Source organism: Lepisosteus oculatus, chromosome 4 (assembly GCF_040954835.1).
Source record: "Lepisosteus oculatus isolate fLepOcu1 chromosome 4, fLepOcu1.hap2, whole genome shotgun sequence".
In the NCBI taxonomy this organism is placed as follows: domain Eukaryota; kingdom Metazoa; phylum Chordata; class Actinopteri; order Semionotiformes; family Lepisosteidae; genus Lepisosteus; species Lepisosteus oculatus.
Genome location: NC_090699.1, coordinates 9,897,946 through 9,912,822, shown reverse-complemented (window position 1 = coordinate 9,912,822; position 14,877 = coordinate 9,897,946). Strand labels below are relative to the sequence as shown.

General features: G+C 50.9%; 1 protein-coding gene across 4 annotated transcripts; it reads left to right on the top strand.

Moving 5' to 3' along the window:
- Window positions 1-2,007: 2,007 nt before the first annotated feature.
- On the top strand, window positions 2,008-14,552 carry LOC107077249 (uncharacterized). Of its 4 annotated transcripts, none has more exons than XM_069188602.1 (6): window positions 2,009-2,953; window positions 4,268-4,393; window positions 8,390-8,464; window positions 9,509-9,594; window positions 10,672-10,852; window positions 11,461-14,552. In XM_069188602.1, exons 1-6 carry the CDS (start codon window positions 2,894-2,896, stop codon window positions 11,665-11,667), a joined length of 735 nt encoding a protein of 244 aa, XP_069044703.1. In that variant the 5' UTR covers window positions 2,009-2,893; the 3' UTR covers window positions 11,668-14,552. The 4 variants fall into 4 exon arrangements, with proteins under 4 accessions (XP_069044705.1, XP_069044703.1, XP_069044702.1 ...); XM_069188601.1 differs by having other exon boundaries at window positions 8,387-8,464; XM_069188603.1 differs by having other exon boundaries at window positions 2,010-2,953; window positions 8,387-8,464; window positions 10,672-10,843.
- Window positions 14,553-14,877: the final 325 nt, after the last annotated feature.

The window sequence follows — 14,877 nt, the reverse complement described above, 5'->3', positions numbered from 1 at the left end:
ATCAACCCTGTGTGCTGTAATTATGCTCCTCCGGTGTTTATAAACTGCGCTATCTGCCCCCCCATCTCTCCCCACCCTCTTCCAAAACTTCCTTTCTCCCGCTGTCAGGCTCGGTCCAGCGGCGGCTCAGTAAACCCTCTCTTTCTCCTGTGCCTCTTCAGGCAGATCACTCCTGGTAGCGGCTGGGGATCCCGGGCTGGAGCAGAATTCCGTATTGAACCTGGGAGCAAAAGGCAGGCCGGGAGATGGAGAGAACGAAAGGAGGGGGAGAGATGGGGGAGGTCAGGTAAAGAGAACAGATCTCTTTGCAGGAAAACTCTTTGTTCTGTTATGTTTTTTGAGATGAAGGGCACACGATGAGTTAAAACTCAGAGGTGCCGCAAATAGTCAACCCACACAAAGTCCCAGGATGCATCTGAAAGTCAAGAATGAGCATTTAGGGCTGAATTCAGAAAGCTGCTTCTTTTCACCAAAAGTGGTGGGAGCGTGGAACACGCTGAACTGCCATGATGTTGAAGCCAATTCCCAGGTTTCTCTCAGGAACCAGGTGGATGAGATCCTCCAGTCAGGACTGGAGGCGTTACTTCACACAAAGAGTGTTGGCAGTGGGGAACAAGCAGTCCAGCCACATTGCTGAAGCTGAGCTCTTTTGAGGAGATACTGTACTTCTGGATGAGAATTGTGGACCCATGAGTTAAGTGCAGGCAGTAGAACAGTACGTATGCCGAGATCAATTCTGCATGAGAAATAAAGATGAGAAGGGTCAGTAACATCATAAATATTACTAGCTGCAGTATTTAGAAAATACCATCTCCCTTCAGGACCGGGACTGGACAGCCCTGCTGCAGACACACTCACTGACTCCTCCAGGACCAGGACTGGACAGCCCTGCTGCAGACACACTGACTGACCCCTCCAGGACCGGGACTGGACAGCCCTGCTGCAGACACACTGACCCCTCCAGGACCGGGACTGGACAGCCCTGCTGCAGACACACTGACCCCTCCAGGACCGGGACTGGACAGCCCTGCTGCAGACACACTGACCCCTCCAGGACCGGGACTGGACAGCCCTGCTGCAGACACACTGACCCCTCCAGGACCAGGACTGGACAGCCCTGCTGCAGACACACTCACTGACTCCTCCAGGACCAGGACTGGACAGCCATGTTATATGTATGTGTGACAACTGCTACACTAGTACCCAAGCAATCAACAGCCTCCTTTTTTTGTCATCTTTATTGGATGTTTATGGTCAATGTTCTCTCTCGGAAAGAGGAGAGGGCTGCACTGAGCTCTTCTGGGGAGTTACAGCACATATTCTGGGCAAGGGGCGTGAATACCAGGCATCAGACAACATCTCCTGTCCCTGATCACAGGCCAATTAGGCAAAATTGCTGTAGTTTAATTAGTTGTTTGGAGAAGAGATGCTTCAGAAAACCTCTCTCCCTGGGGAGGTAGCAGGATCTGCGGGGGCGATAAGGAGGGCAGGAGGCAGACAGGATCTTGAACGAATCTATTTGTGTTCGCCCTGCTCCTCCATCAGCTCACTTCTCACGAGTTCCATAGCAAAGATGCCTTTAAACGCTGATAATTTTTTACAAGGGAGAAATAGGTTCCAATATCCAGCTATTCCTACGTGTTCTGCTCAATCGTATATGCATTGCAAGGAAACACCATACACTTCCTGGCGTTAACACAAACAACCGCACCACGCTGGTTTTTATTGTTTATTCCTTCTCTTCCTTGCGATTGGCTGGAAACGTTCTCCGCCCTCCAATCACTGACTTGAAAGGGCCAAGGGGGCGTGTTCCGATATATTAACCCAGCCTTATTCTTGCAGCTCTTCCACCGATAGGCAGATCCTCTTTGTGACCCCGCCCCCCAGCGACAGTGACGTCAAGCCTTTACAATCCTGACTCCGCCCCTCGCTTCCCGTCCTCCCACCCTCTTCCTCGGGGACGCGCTTCCCCCCTCCCCTCCCGCTGCCTCCGGCTGTGGGATTTTTGTGCGCGCGTCCCCGCAGCCGGCCTGTCAAGCGAGTTGAACACGCAGCGACAGCAGCTGAGCGCACGGATTACGATGCTATTTATTTTAGACGATAACTTTGGCTTCCATTTTAACACGCCGACGTAGGAGCGCTCCGGCGTTATAATAAGACGGCACCGTCTCTGCCAAGGAGCATCTAGATTTTTTTTGTTGTAAATCATGCGTTTTCAGCTTTTCTTTAAAAGCGAGGTGGACGAAAAAAAAAGGCGAAACAGCGAAGGACAGAATTAAATATTCAGCTGTCGCAGCGAGTTCATGAGACAGCCCGGAGTTGAGAGCAGCCCCAGCTCGGAGCGCTGTGCGGAGGAGTTGAGCAGATGCGCGCTGGCAGAGAGAACTAACGCGCATTTCAGGGAAATATTGTTGCGTTTGTCACCAATATTCGCAGAGCTGAAGAAGAAAAAAAAATCAAACCGCCCCGTGCGAAACGACACTTGGGCTCAGAACTAGGAAATACCGCCACTGCGTGAAAAAAACAAAAACGAGGATTATACTCTGATCTTTTTTTTAATTATTATTCTCTACATTTTTAAGTATCCCAGACAGCAGGAGTACCGTCACTGAAACGCCGCTGGGTAACGGCTCTGTCAACGAGGACACCAGACCGACGACACTGCGGTGCCGAGCTCCTGGGATTTTTTTAACTCGTTTTCCCACTCGGAAGTTCGTCCAGTCCAGGCGTCTGGCTCTGCTCTCTGTTTTCGGCTTTGCGCGGAGCCCAGAGGAGTCCGGCTGCTTCGAGTTCAGGGGTCATGGCTCGCTGAGCGGCGCGTGTTGGTCAGCTCGTGGGCTCGGAGTGATCCTGACCCCCCCCTTGACCCCTCACCCCACCCCACCACGCGAGCATGAGGCGCGACGCGGCCGAGCTCTTGTCTTCGCCGGACAGCTCCGAGCACGAGTGCGGGGTACCGTACCTCTCTGTCACCCGCTCCCTGCGTGTGCGTGTGCGTGTGCGTGGGGTTGCTCAGCGCCTGTCCGAAACAAAACCCTCAGGCATTATTATTGTTGTTGTTCTGTTGTTGTTGTTGTTGTTGTTGTGCTTCTTGTTGTTAATGATAATTACCTTAATTCATTACCTTAATAACGTACCTTACAGTTACAAGTAACCTTAATTGCACTTAATTACTTACCTGACAGTTATCTTAATCGCATTATGATGAACTTTTAATGGTAAGAGTGCAGTAGTTTTAGACCGGGACAGGAGACATAGTGAGGGAGAAAGGAGATAACAGAGGATCCACATCATTTTAATATCTTTTTGTTTTGGGTGGGGGGAGGGATTTTGGTGAAGGAAAACCTGGAAAATATTCCCAAGTAGGTGTCGGGAATGATTGGCACGGCTTGAACATGACATCTGCTGATTTCTACATTTTTAACCAGACACGACGATGTGGCTTGAGTAAAGAAACACTCACACAGCGTCTGCATCAGGCCCTGCGCGAGGCTGGTGGGCAGGGCAGGGCAGGGCAGGGCAGGGCAGGGCGGGGGGGTGGCAGGCTGTGCCAGCTGGCGTCCTGTGGTGTTGGGGCCTCCTCCGCTCTGTGCTCGGTGTTCTTGTGCTGCCCGTCCGCACAGCGCAGCTCTTCAGAAACTGGTCTCTCTCTCATGGCCGGTGAACCATTTCACTCCTTTTGCGTAACATCAGCTCTCACTGCAGCGCCGGCTGTTTTCTGGTTCAATCTGTGCTGGGCTGCGGCGTTTCCAGGAATCATTATGTAACGCTCTGGGTGGCCGTGGGGACACAAGCTAGGACTTCACACTGATCCATCCCAGCATCACTATCCCAGAGATTTTCACCAAAGAAGATGTCTTTAAGTATTTGACATAGGGATGGCAATGATAGTGTCTGTCCACAGTACAGTCAGGTGTGACACTGTGTGTGATATGGTGAGTTCAGGGTGAGTGTGAGAGGAGAGGGACAGCAGTGACACTAGTAGTGTCTACAGTATAGTCAGGTGTGACAGTGTGTGTGCTGGTGAGTTCAGGGTGAGTGTGAGAGGAGAGGGACAGCAGTGACACTAGTAGTGTCTATAGTACAGTCAGGTGTGACAGTGTGTGTGTGTGCTGGTGAGTTCAGGGTGAGTGTGAGAGGAGAGGGACAGTAGTGACACTAGTAGTGTCTACACTGTAGTCAGGTGTGACAGTGTGTGTGTGTGCTGGTGAGTTCAGGGTAATAGTAGTGTCCATTCTGAACTGACCCCTGTCTCTCTCTAACTCAGGGGGAGGTGAAAGATGGGACTGTGGATATGGAGACACTGTGCCATCTGGGCTGTGCCCAGCAGACGGCAGGGACAGAGAGAGTGTGTGGGAGGTGTCAGTGTGCCCACTGTGACCCACAGAGACATGTAAGTACTGCATACTGCTCACATCTAATGTCCCTTAATCACCCATCTTTCTCCTCTCTCTTTCCTTTCCATCAGTCCCTCTTTCTCTCTCTTGTGTGTCTCTGCTCCCTCAGTGTCTCTCTCTCCATCTCCTGCTGTGTGTCTCTGCTCCCTCAGTGTCTCTCTCTCCATCTCCTGCTGTGTGTCTCTGCTCCCTCAGTATCTCTCTCTCCATCTCCTGCTGTGTGTCTCTGCTCCCTCAGTATCTCTCTCTCCATCTCCTGCTGTGTGTCTCTGCTCCCTCAGTATCTCTCTCTCCATCTCCTGCTGTGTGTCTCTGCTCCTGCAGTGTCTCAGCCTCTCCATCCCCTTTTCTTCCGGCATATCCCTGCCCTCTCAATGTGATCCTTGTCCCTGAATCTTTCTCTCCACCCTCCCCCAGTCTGACTAACAATAACTCTGGTCTATAAATAGCTCTGAAGTGTGTGATAGTGGCCCCCTACCACCACACCCCACAGGTTTCAAACCATCCACACATTGGAGCTGAGTGCACTGTCCCCTTGTATACATTTATTAACGAGACCACAGTGTCCCTGAGCCATCAACACATGCAACAGGACAGGAGACACAGTGTGAGAGAGAGGAGATCACAGTGACCTCAGTAATAAAGACACACAACAGGACAGGAGACACAGTGAGAGAGAGAGAAGATCACAGAGAATCCCTCAGTAATAAACACGCTCAACAGGACAGGAGACACAGGGAGAGAAAGGAGATCACAGAGAATCCCTCACTAAAAACACACACAACAGGACAGGAGACACAGTGAGAGGAGATCACAGAGAATCCCTCAGTAAAAACACACAGAACAGGACAGGAGACACAGTGAGAGTGAAGAGAGCACAGAGAATCCCTCAGTATTAAACACACACAACAGGACAGGAGACACAGGGAGAGAAAGGAGATCACAGAGAATCCCTCACTAAAAACACACTCAACAGGACAGGAGACACAGTGAGAAGAGATCACAGAGAATCCCTCAGTAAAAACACACAGAACAGGACAGGAGACACAGTGAGAGAGTGACAGTGACACTGAGGCACTCAAGGGGACAGGAGTTAACTGGAGGGGAGAGACAGTGGTTCCCTGATTAAAGGCAGTGTCTCTCGGAGTCAATGCTGAGGAGCACAGACCCCAGAGGACTCACACCGTACTTGGACATCAGAGACTCCGCTCGCAGGCGGCAGTGCCCACAGTGTCAGGGCTGCGTGCTGCAGGAGGAATGCCACGCATTCCTGGCAGTGCGGCCCCACTGGTGCAGCTTTAACCCCTCTCTCGGTCTCAGACAGGGAGATGGGGAGAGTTCCCCGAATTCCCACACCTGCCAGGACCGCTTCCAGTCCTGCTGGGGCAGGAAACTCAACAGAGCAGCTGCCCAGCCTGTGGTCTCCTGTACCAGCCTGAGGAACAGGCAGTGAGCCTGTCTCCCTGTAATAATAATAATAATAATAATAATAATAATAATAATAATAATAATAATAATAATAATAATAATACAGTGTGTGATCTCCTGTCCCAGCCTGAGGAACAGACAGTGAGCCTGTCTCTCAATAATAATAATACAGTGTGTGATCTCCTGTCCCAGCCTGAGGAACAGACAGTGAGCCTGTCTCTCAATAATAATAATACAGTGTGTGATCTCCTGTCACAGCCTGAGGAACAGACAGCGAGCCTGTCTCTCAATAATAATAATACAGTGTGTGATCTCCTGTCCCAGCCCGAGGAACAGTGAGCCTGTCTCTCAATAATAATAATAATAATAATAATAATAATAATAATAATACTGTGTGTGATCTCCTGTCACAGCCTGAGGAACAGACAGACAGTGAGCCTGTCTCTTAATAATGTTTTATGTTACGTGTATGTAAATGTCCAAAGATATGTTTATACAGCAAGTGTTGGGTTAATTTTGTTGGCTTTGGCAACCGTTAAATTCATCAGTCATACCAATAAGACTTGTTGAATCTGAACTGAATGAGAATTTGAGGAGGACAGAAAGGGAGGGTAAGATGGGATAGGCAGGAGACAGGTCCTGGGCTCAGAGAATAATAATAATAATTCCTTACACTTTTCTGGACACTCCACTCTGAGCACTTTACAGGTCATGGGGAATCCCACTACCACCACCAGTGTGCAGCCCCACCTGGCTGATGCTCCAGTACTCTCCCCACACACCAGCTCTCAGTGGGGAGGAGAGCAGAGTGAGTTGTTGTGATGTGAGATGTGATCTCCTGTCACAGCCTGAGGAACAGTGAGCCTGTCTCCCAATAATGCTCCATATATTTACAGTATATGTAAATATTTTTTGATATGTCTCTGTTGTAAATGTCTGTAGATTTTATTTTACTTTTATTTTATGTTTTGTTCCATGTTAATTTTATTATTTTTATTTGCTATGGCAATACTGATTGTACCCATCGGTCATGCTAATAAAGCACTTTGAATTGAAGTGAATTGAAAATTGTTCTGCCAGAATACTGAGGCAATAGGCAGCTCACGAGAGAGTGGTTTTATGCATTTATTCATTGTTACTTTTGCTGTCGCTTTTTTGATGACTGTTATGTGGTGCTTTGTAAGAACTGGTGACTAATTAGCTAAGCTGTAAACATGGCAGGGCTGTAACTTGCCACGCCGATGGGTTATTGTGGTGACAAAGCAAGAACAATTAGCAGAACATTTCCAACAATACAGTTCTTCTTTTTGGTCTTATTCATTTCTTCTTCTCACTGTTTCTCGAGCTGTTACACGGTCTGCCTCAGGATTGGAAGCTATTCTGATTCCATCTGGGAATTCTGGGCTGAAATTTGTTATTTAGTTTAAGGATGAATGTTTCTCTAATCCCAGAGTATTTCTCACAGTGCAGCAGAAAGTGCATCTCCATCCCTACTTCTACCTGCTGGCAGTTGGAGTCAGGTCTGTGTCCATCTTGTATTTCCAGGCCATAGTCACTGAACCTGTCCTCTCTGGACAGCCAGGTCTGCCTATGTCCAGTTTCTGTGTCCAGGCTGTGGTCACTGAGCCTGTCCTCTCTGGACAGCCAGGTCTACTGTGTCCAGGCTGTGGTCACTGAGCCTGTCCTCTCTGGACAGCCAGGTCTGCCTGTGTCCACTTTCTGTGTCCAGGCTGTGGTCACTGAGCCTGTCCTCTCTGGACAGCCAGGTCTACTGTGTCAATTTTCTGTGTCAAGGCTGTGGTCACTGAGCCTGTCCTCTCTGGACAGCCAGGTCTGCCTGTGTCCACTTTCTGTGTCAAGGCTGTGGTCACTGAGCCTGTCCTCTCTGGACAGCCAGGTCTACTGTGTCCAGGCTGTGGTCACTGAGCCTGTCCTCTGTGGACAGCCAGGTCTGTCTGTGTCCAGTTTCTATGTCCAGGCTGTGGTCACTGAGTCTGTCCTCTCTGGGCAGCCAGGTCTGTCTGTGTCCAGTTTCTCTCCAGGCTGTGGTCACTGAGCCTGTCCTCTCTGGATAGTCAGGTTGCCTTTGTCCAGTTTCTGTGTCCAGGCTGTGGTCACTGAGCCTGTCCTCTCTGGACAGCCAGCTCTGTCTGTGTCCTGTTTGTGTGCCCAGGCTGTGGGCAGTGAGCCTTTTCTTCATTAGGGTCTATTTTTCCATGCTGTCTCTCACCAGAAGTAGCCATGATCAGAAATGGAGCCTCATAGGGCCAGGTAAATAAGGTTCTGTCTCTCTGTTTCTTGAATGCGCAGCTGAGAAGCTGTCTGTGTGCTCAGTGGTCAGTAGTTCTGCTCTGCAGGACCCCAGAGAGACACGTTTCCAGATTTGTGGATCATGTGAACAGGAGAGAAACCTCTTGAGTAGGCTGGTGCCTTAGAGAGGATATTTAAAGCTCCTTCCTGCCGCATGTGCAAGACCTGTGAGAGGGGGCGGGGCTGTAGTGTGGCAGTGGGCATCCATTGGCTGAGGGCCAGAGTCACGTGTCTCCCTGCGCTGTTCCCAGCAGCCCCACACCAAGAGCGAAGGGAGCGGATGTTGCCGAGGCCTGGCGGCTCACTTCTCCGAAGGGTACGGTACCGAGGTACGTTTCCCCTAGCATCCGGTGACAGCGATGAGTGTGTGCATGAACGTGTTTGCGCTTGTGCGCGTCCAGATCCGCCTGCGTTCTGTCAGTACAGCTCAGGTCCGTTTGTCACTTGCACTAGTGCACTGAAACATTTGCACGTAGGCTCCTATATAAAGCCATTAAGGAATCACCAAAACATAAACTCAGAGCGGCAGGAGCAAGAACCACAAAGTTAAAAAAGACACAACATTATTAAAACTCGGTACAAGCAAAAAGAAAACCCCACCAGTGTGAGCCAGTAATAGGGGTAGTAAGTTTCAGTGAGCCAGTAATAGGGGTAGTAAGTGTCAGTGAGCCAGTAATAATAATTTATAAGAATTGCTTACACTTATATAGCGCTTTTCTGGACACTCCACTCAAAGCGCTTTACAGGTAATGGGGACTCCCCTCCACCACCACCAGTGTGCAGCCCCACCGGGATGATGCTCCAGTACTCTCACCACACACCAGCTCTCAGTGGGGAGGAGAGCAGAGTAATGAAGCCAATTCAAGATTGATTATTAGGAGGCCATGATTGGTAAGGGCCAATGGGATAGGGGTAGTTAGTGTCAGTGAGCCAGTAATAGGGGTAGTAAGTGTCAGTCATCTGACAGCTTGTGGGAAGAAAGTGTCTCTAAATCTGGACGTACAGGGTACGTGTCTTTATGCTCCTGTAATGCTCACCAGAGGGCAGGGGGGAGAAAAGTGAGAAACTAGCATGCCTGGTGTCCTTAGCAATACTCCCAGCCTTCCTGAGACAGCGAGCTGTAAAAATGTCCACAGTAGAGGGTAGCTGTACCCCAATGATGGACTGATCAGCTGACCTGATCACCCCCTGTAACGCCTTCAGTCAGCCAGCGAGCTGCTGCCAGTCCACACTGTGATCCCCACACGCGAGCACACTCTCAGGAGCGCACCTGTAACATGTTTTCTGAGATCTCGGGCTTGTCGGCTTGTTTCCTGAGCCTTCCGGGGGCTGGGGGTTTGAGTTGGGGTGTTGACGGCGTGTCCCCGTGCCAGGAGGTGCTGACGGAGACAGAGAGCGGTCAGGCGGCGCCCCAGGGAGAGAGTGACGCGGACGCGGACATAGAAGACACCGACAACAGGTGCGTGCGGACAACCCTTCCCAGCAGGAGGACTGAGCGGTTCTCTCTCTCCTGGTCCCGGAGGGACGTTGGCCTGCGGGTTTTACAGGGACCACAAACTCCATCCATCCCTTTTCTAACTGCTCCATCTAGTACAGCATTGCAGGGCAGCCAGAGCCTATCCCAGCAGGCAACAGGCTCAAGGCAGGGTACACCCTGGATGGGACGCCAGTCCAGCACAGGACACACACAGGCACACACTCACACTAGGGGAATTTTTCCCAGAAGCCTGTGGGAGGTAACCCATGTGAACACAGGAAGAACATGCAAACTCCACACAGACAGCACCCCAGGTCCAGAACTGACCTCAGCACTGTGAGACAGCAATGCTGACCACTGCGCCACTCTGCTACCCTGGACCACAAGCTTCTCTGGGAGCAGCTGTTAATTCAGTCCAGCTGAGCCAATAATTGACTTGGTTAAGTTATCAAGAGCCCAGACAGATTGAGCACCAGCAGGGACCTGGAGAGCTTTGCAGTTGTGTAAGTGAAGCTCGCTGGCTTAGACAAGGCAAACAACAAGAGTAAGACACGTGCAGGCACAGAACTCACAAACAGAATGACATATAGAGAGAGACTCACAAACAGAATGACCAAAATACCCTCCAGTGTAGTAGGCCGGTCCCTTTTCAGGCCATAAAGGCCCCCCAGGAAGGGGGAGGAGGGGTGGGGACAAGGCCACTATGTTTCTCAGCCATCCAACACTGGAGGTGGAGGTGATGTGGTCAGCATTACAGCCCCTAGAAGGATTAACCCCTGGTACTCATTTGGAAAGCAGGCTGAGTAGACCTGGGAGCCGTGTGGGAGGAATTAGAGTAAGCTACATCACTTTCCCCTACCTGGGATTGAACCCAGGACCCTCCAGTCAGGAGCCAGATGCCCTTGCCCTCTGAGCTATCATGGCCCCTCTGCTGTAGTTCGTGATCTATAGAAACCAGCCGGAAGCCTGTCATGAGAGAAGCACGAGAGAAGGAGTGGCATGGTGAGGGTGGGGTCTCTTTGTCACGTCTCCTCCCTCCTCCTCGCTCTGATTGGCTAGGCTGCGGGAGGCGGAGTCCCTGCAGCGAATCAGCTCCAAGCGCCGTCGCCGACAGCGCATCACCAAGCAGGACACCACGGAGAGCGAGGACGACGGGGGGCGGAGCCACAGGGTGCATCGCTGGAGCCTGCGGCTGAGCCCTCACCGCACCCACAACCGCACTATAGAGGAGGTAGAGAGGGTAACTGTAGTGCACTGAACTAGACTCCCGCCTTGTCTGTTTACAGTATATACACAGTGAACTGGGGGGCTCTGAAATGTAAAGGGGTACTGGGCAGTGTGTTCCTGTGAGCACATATAGCCCAGGGAATGGTGCACTGGGTTTGTGTGACCATGTTGGCTATCACGTGTCCCCCTAGTGGTCAGAGATAATGTTAGCACCCTGTGGCGTGTTGCTACCAGTACCTGTATCAGTACCTCTAGGAAGATACTCCTGGATTTATACTGTCCTATAGCACTGCAGTGTGTATACTGGATGCTATAGTGGCCAGAAGTAGTTCAAGTAGGGAGCTGCTTCAGCATGTGTAGGCTGCAAAGGAACAAGTAAAGGTTTATTCCCTGCTGAAAAGAAACACAACATTTCGGCTGTGGAGCCTTCTTCTGAAGAAGGCTCCACAGCCGAAATGTTGTGTTTTTTTTCAGCAGGGAATAAACCTTTACTTGTTCCATTATAGTAGCCAAACTCCAAGACAGGTTGTACAGGAGGTACAGAGTTTAAAAAGACTCTTCAACTCTACCAGCACTTCAAGCACACAGCACTGACCGGTCCTGTCTCTCTCTCTCTGACAGGAGAGCGTGTCTCAGGTGCGCCCCCTGGTACTATGTCGGGGCTCCTCCGGGATGACAGTTTGCACCCCCTCCAAGCCGGAGCAGGTCAGGGGGTCTGCCCTGCGGCCTCCCGGCCCCCTGTCCTGGCCGCTGGCCCTCTCCCTCCTCCTCCTCCTGCCTCTGTCCGTCCTGCTCATCCTGGCTCTGCTGCCGCTAGTCAGGACATGAGGCCGGTCTCTCTCTCTCTCTCTCTCTCTGTGTGTGTGTGCGCCTCTCTCTCACGTCTGATCTCCACCATTTCCTCTCTCTCTTTCATCACCCTTGCTTACACTTTCACTTCCTCCCACTCTCTCTTCCTTCTCACCTTTCTCTCTCTCGCCCATCTGTCTCTCTTGTGCACTGAGATGAACTCAGCGATAAGCTCTCCCTCCTACTCTCCTCCTGTCTGCAGCTGCTCTCCTCTCTATGGGACTCTCTCCTCTCTCCTCCTGTCTGCAGAGGGACACAGCTCAGAGCCCTGCTCTCCTCTCTCTGGGACTCTCTCCTCTCTCCTCCTGTCTGCAACTGCTCTCCTCTCTCTGGGACTCTCTCCTCTCTCCTCCTGTCTGCAGCTGCATAATTTCTCTCCTCCTGTCTGTTACTGCTCTCCTCCTCCTGTCTGCAACTGCTCTCCTCTCTCTGGGACTCTACTCTCTGCTCCTGTCTGCAACTGCTCTCCTCTCTCTGGGACTTGGACTCTCCTCTCTCCTCCTGTCTGTATCTGCTCTCCTCTCTCTGGGACACTCTCCTCTCTCCTCCAAGAGGGTGTCTCCATTCCAAGAGACTCTTCAAGTCTTTTAGGTTCTGTTCTAGTTCGGGCCTGAATGACCCAAATGGACAAGTTCTTATCCTCATCAGTACCTGTTCCACATTTTTTAACACTGACCCTTTAAATCAGCCCTGCAGAACTGTGGATCTCTAGAACCTGTTTCTTACCTCTCCCACCCAAAACAGGCGAAACAGCGCCCTCTGGTGGCCTGGGCCGGTTTGGCACTAGAGCAGTAGTAAGGGAGATATTTGAGATTGTGTACTGAAACAGTTTGGGCATCTCCAAAGTCACCCCTCCAACCCCAAGATTGAGGAAGGGGAATCGGGGATTGTGGTCAACGTCTGACTCCGAGATCCAAGTCTATCGCCCCAACCTCTCCAGCAGGTGCCAGAGGTTCTCCTGGAAAAGTCCAGGGCCCCAAACTCGGGGAAAACCACGGAGAAGGCTGAGGTTTTTTCCAAATGTGCCTTTTGAGGCTTGTCAGGAAGGTTAGCACTTTAACCGCATTCCAGAGCTTGCTGAAGGGGTGAGCAGGTCGTGAACCCCAAAACCAGTGGGGGGAGGGAAGAGGAAGGGGCTACGCATGTGGACTCTGTAACAGGGTGACGGGCGAACTCCGTAGCCGGTGGGAGAGTGTAGGGCGCTCCCTGGGCAGCGGTACCCCCAGTGGGCGAATTCGGATTCACCTCTTCAAGTGAACTCTACCGCTAAACCAAAATCCCGCTTACCTGGAAGGAAAGAAAGACCCCTGAAGGATCCCCTCGGTCTCTCGTTAGGGTTCTCTGGAAAAGCAAAGAAGAGAGAGGGAGAGGGGGTTAGGAACTGGAAAATGCCCATACCACCTGAGAGAAGCCAGCAGGACGGCCGAGATAATAATAATTGCACTTTTCTGGACACTCCTCTCAAAGCGCTGTACAGGTAATTGGGAATCCCACTACCGCCACCAGTGTGCAGCCCCACCTTGATGATGCTCCAGTACTCTCACCACACACCAGCCCTCAGTGGGGAGGAGAACAGAGGGATGAAGCCAGTTCAGAGAGGGGGATTATTAGGAGGCCATGATTGGTAAAGACCAGGGGGAAATTTGACCAGGATGTCAGGGTAACGCCCCTTCTATTTTCGAGACATGCCCTGGGATTTTTAATGACCACAGAGAGTCAGGACCTCGGTTTTACATCTCATCTTAAGGACGGTGCCTTTTTACAGTATAGTGTCCCCGTCACTATACCGGGACATTTGGACCCACACAGACCACAGGGTGAGCGCCCCCTACTGGTCCCACTCACACCTCTTCCAGCAGCAGCCCTAGCTTTCCCAGGAGTCTCCCATCCAGGTACGGACCAGACTCACACCTGCTGAGCGTCACTGGGGCTGCCAGCTGTGGGTTGCACGTTGATATGGCTGCTGGCAAAAGATGATTTTTTCCCTGACCTGGAATCAACCCTGGCCACAGCACTGAGGGCGAGAAATCCTAACCTCTAAGGCCACCAGGAAGGGCAATGCTATTGCGAAGTTTATTCCCATGAATGGCACGGTCCAGATGACTGCCCGGCGATCTAAGGACAGGGTCGGAAGTGGGCCGCCAAGCAGGTCCCCAACAGACTGCCCAGACGCATGATGGGATCTGATTCTCTGGGACCCTTCCAACAAACTTCAGTGACCCAACTTGCGAAGACAGGTCCCATGCAAAATACTGGCACATGGGACCTTCCCCGGATTTTGCAATGAGCTGGGCTAATTATCCATCCACTCATCCCCTCCTTCTCCTGTATCCTTTAGGACTGCACTTGTTTCCAGCAATACAAAAAAAAAAGTTTTTCAATGAATATATTTTTCAATGAACCCCCCCCGATCAGCCGGCTACCTTCTTTTCGAAAGTTACATAGATTTCGTTTATAACTGGACAGGAAGGAAGCAGAGGATAAGAATTAGCAGGAAACCAGCATTGACTCACAGTTCACTTTAAGGCGACTTTATGCCATATGGTTTTTTTCAATGAACCCTCTTCGCTCGTGATCCAAAATCCCTCTGCAGAACTGTGTGCAGGACCGCGCTTGTTTCTAGCAATACAGTAAAAATCTCTGTTTTCAGTGAACCTCTGAAGCAGCGATAACGTCCAGTCTATGCATCAGACAGGAAACCCCTGCCACAGACCCCGGATCCCAGTAGGAATCCGGATTCATCCCTACTCCTCGGACGACAGACACGATTTCCTTTCCTCCCTCCTCTTCTCTGGGGCTCAGAAATGCTGAGGAGGAAGAGCAGCTTTCTGTTGTTGATTTTTTCAATAAAGAGGGTTTCTATACCGAGGTGTCTCGCGTCTGATTGGGAGTGAGCGCCTTATTTTGGATCTCCAGCTGTGGTGGGGGGGACTACAGTGTGTTCACCCTAAATCACACGTTTGTAAAGATCGGGATCGCTGGTCAGTTATTGATCAAGCGAGCAAGTCTCTTTCAATTCAGGGACTTTTGGCCCTTGAAAGGCTGAAGAGTTCTGTTCTAAATCAAGCAAAAATGATTATTTTTTAAATATAAAGTGTATTATCATCTTTATATTATTAACTTAAGACATGGGTAATTTCATGGTTAAAAACAAAGGAAAGGTTACAAACAGGAGGGGCAATTTTGCCT

What these genes read in the sequence shown, in the direction of transcription:
- LOC107077249 (XM_069188601.1), top strand. Translation starts at nt 2,894, where the DNA reads ATGAGGCGCGACGCGGCCGAGCTCTTGTCTTCGCCGGACAGCTCCGAG. An exon ending in ACTGTGACCCACAGAGACAT is followed by an intron (nt 4,394 to 8,386) that starts GTAAGTACTGCA and finishes CGCTGTTCCCAG; the next exon opens with CAGCCCCACACCAAGAGCGA. An exon ending in CTATAGAGGAGGTAGAGAGG is followed by an intron (nt 10,853 to 11,460) that starts GTAACTGTAGTG and finishes TCTCTCTGACAG; the next exon opens with GAGAGCGTGTCTCAGGTGCG.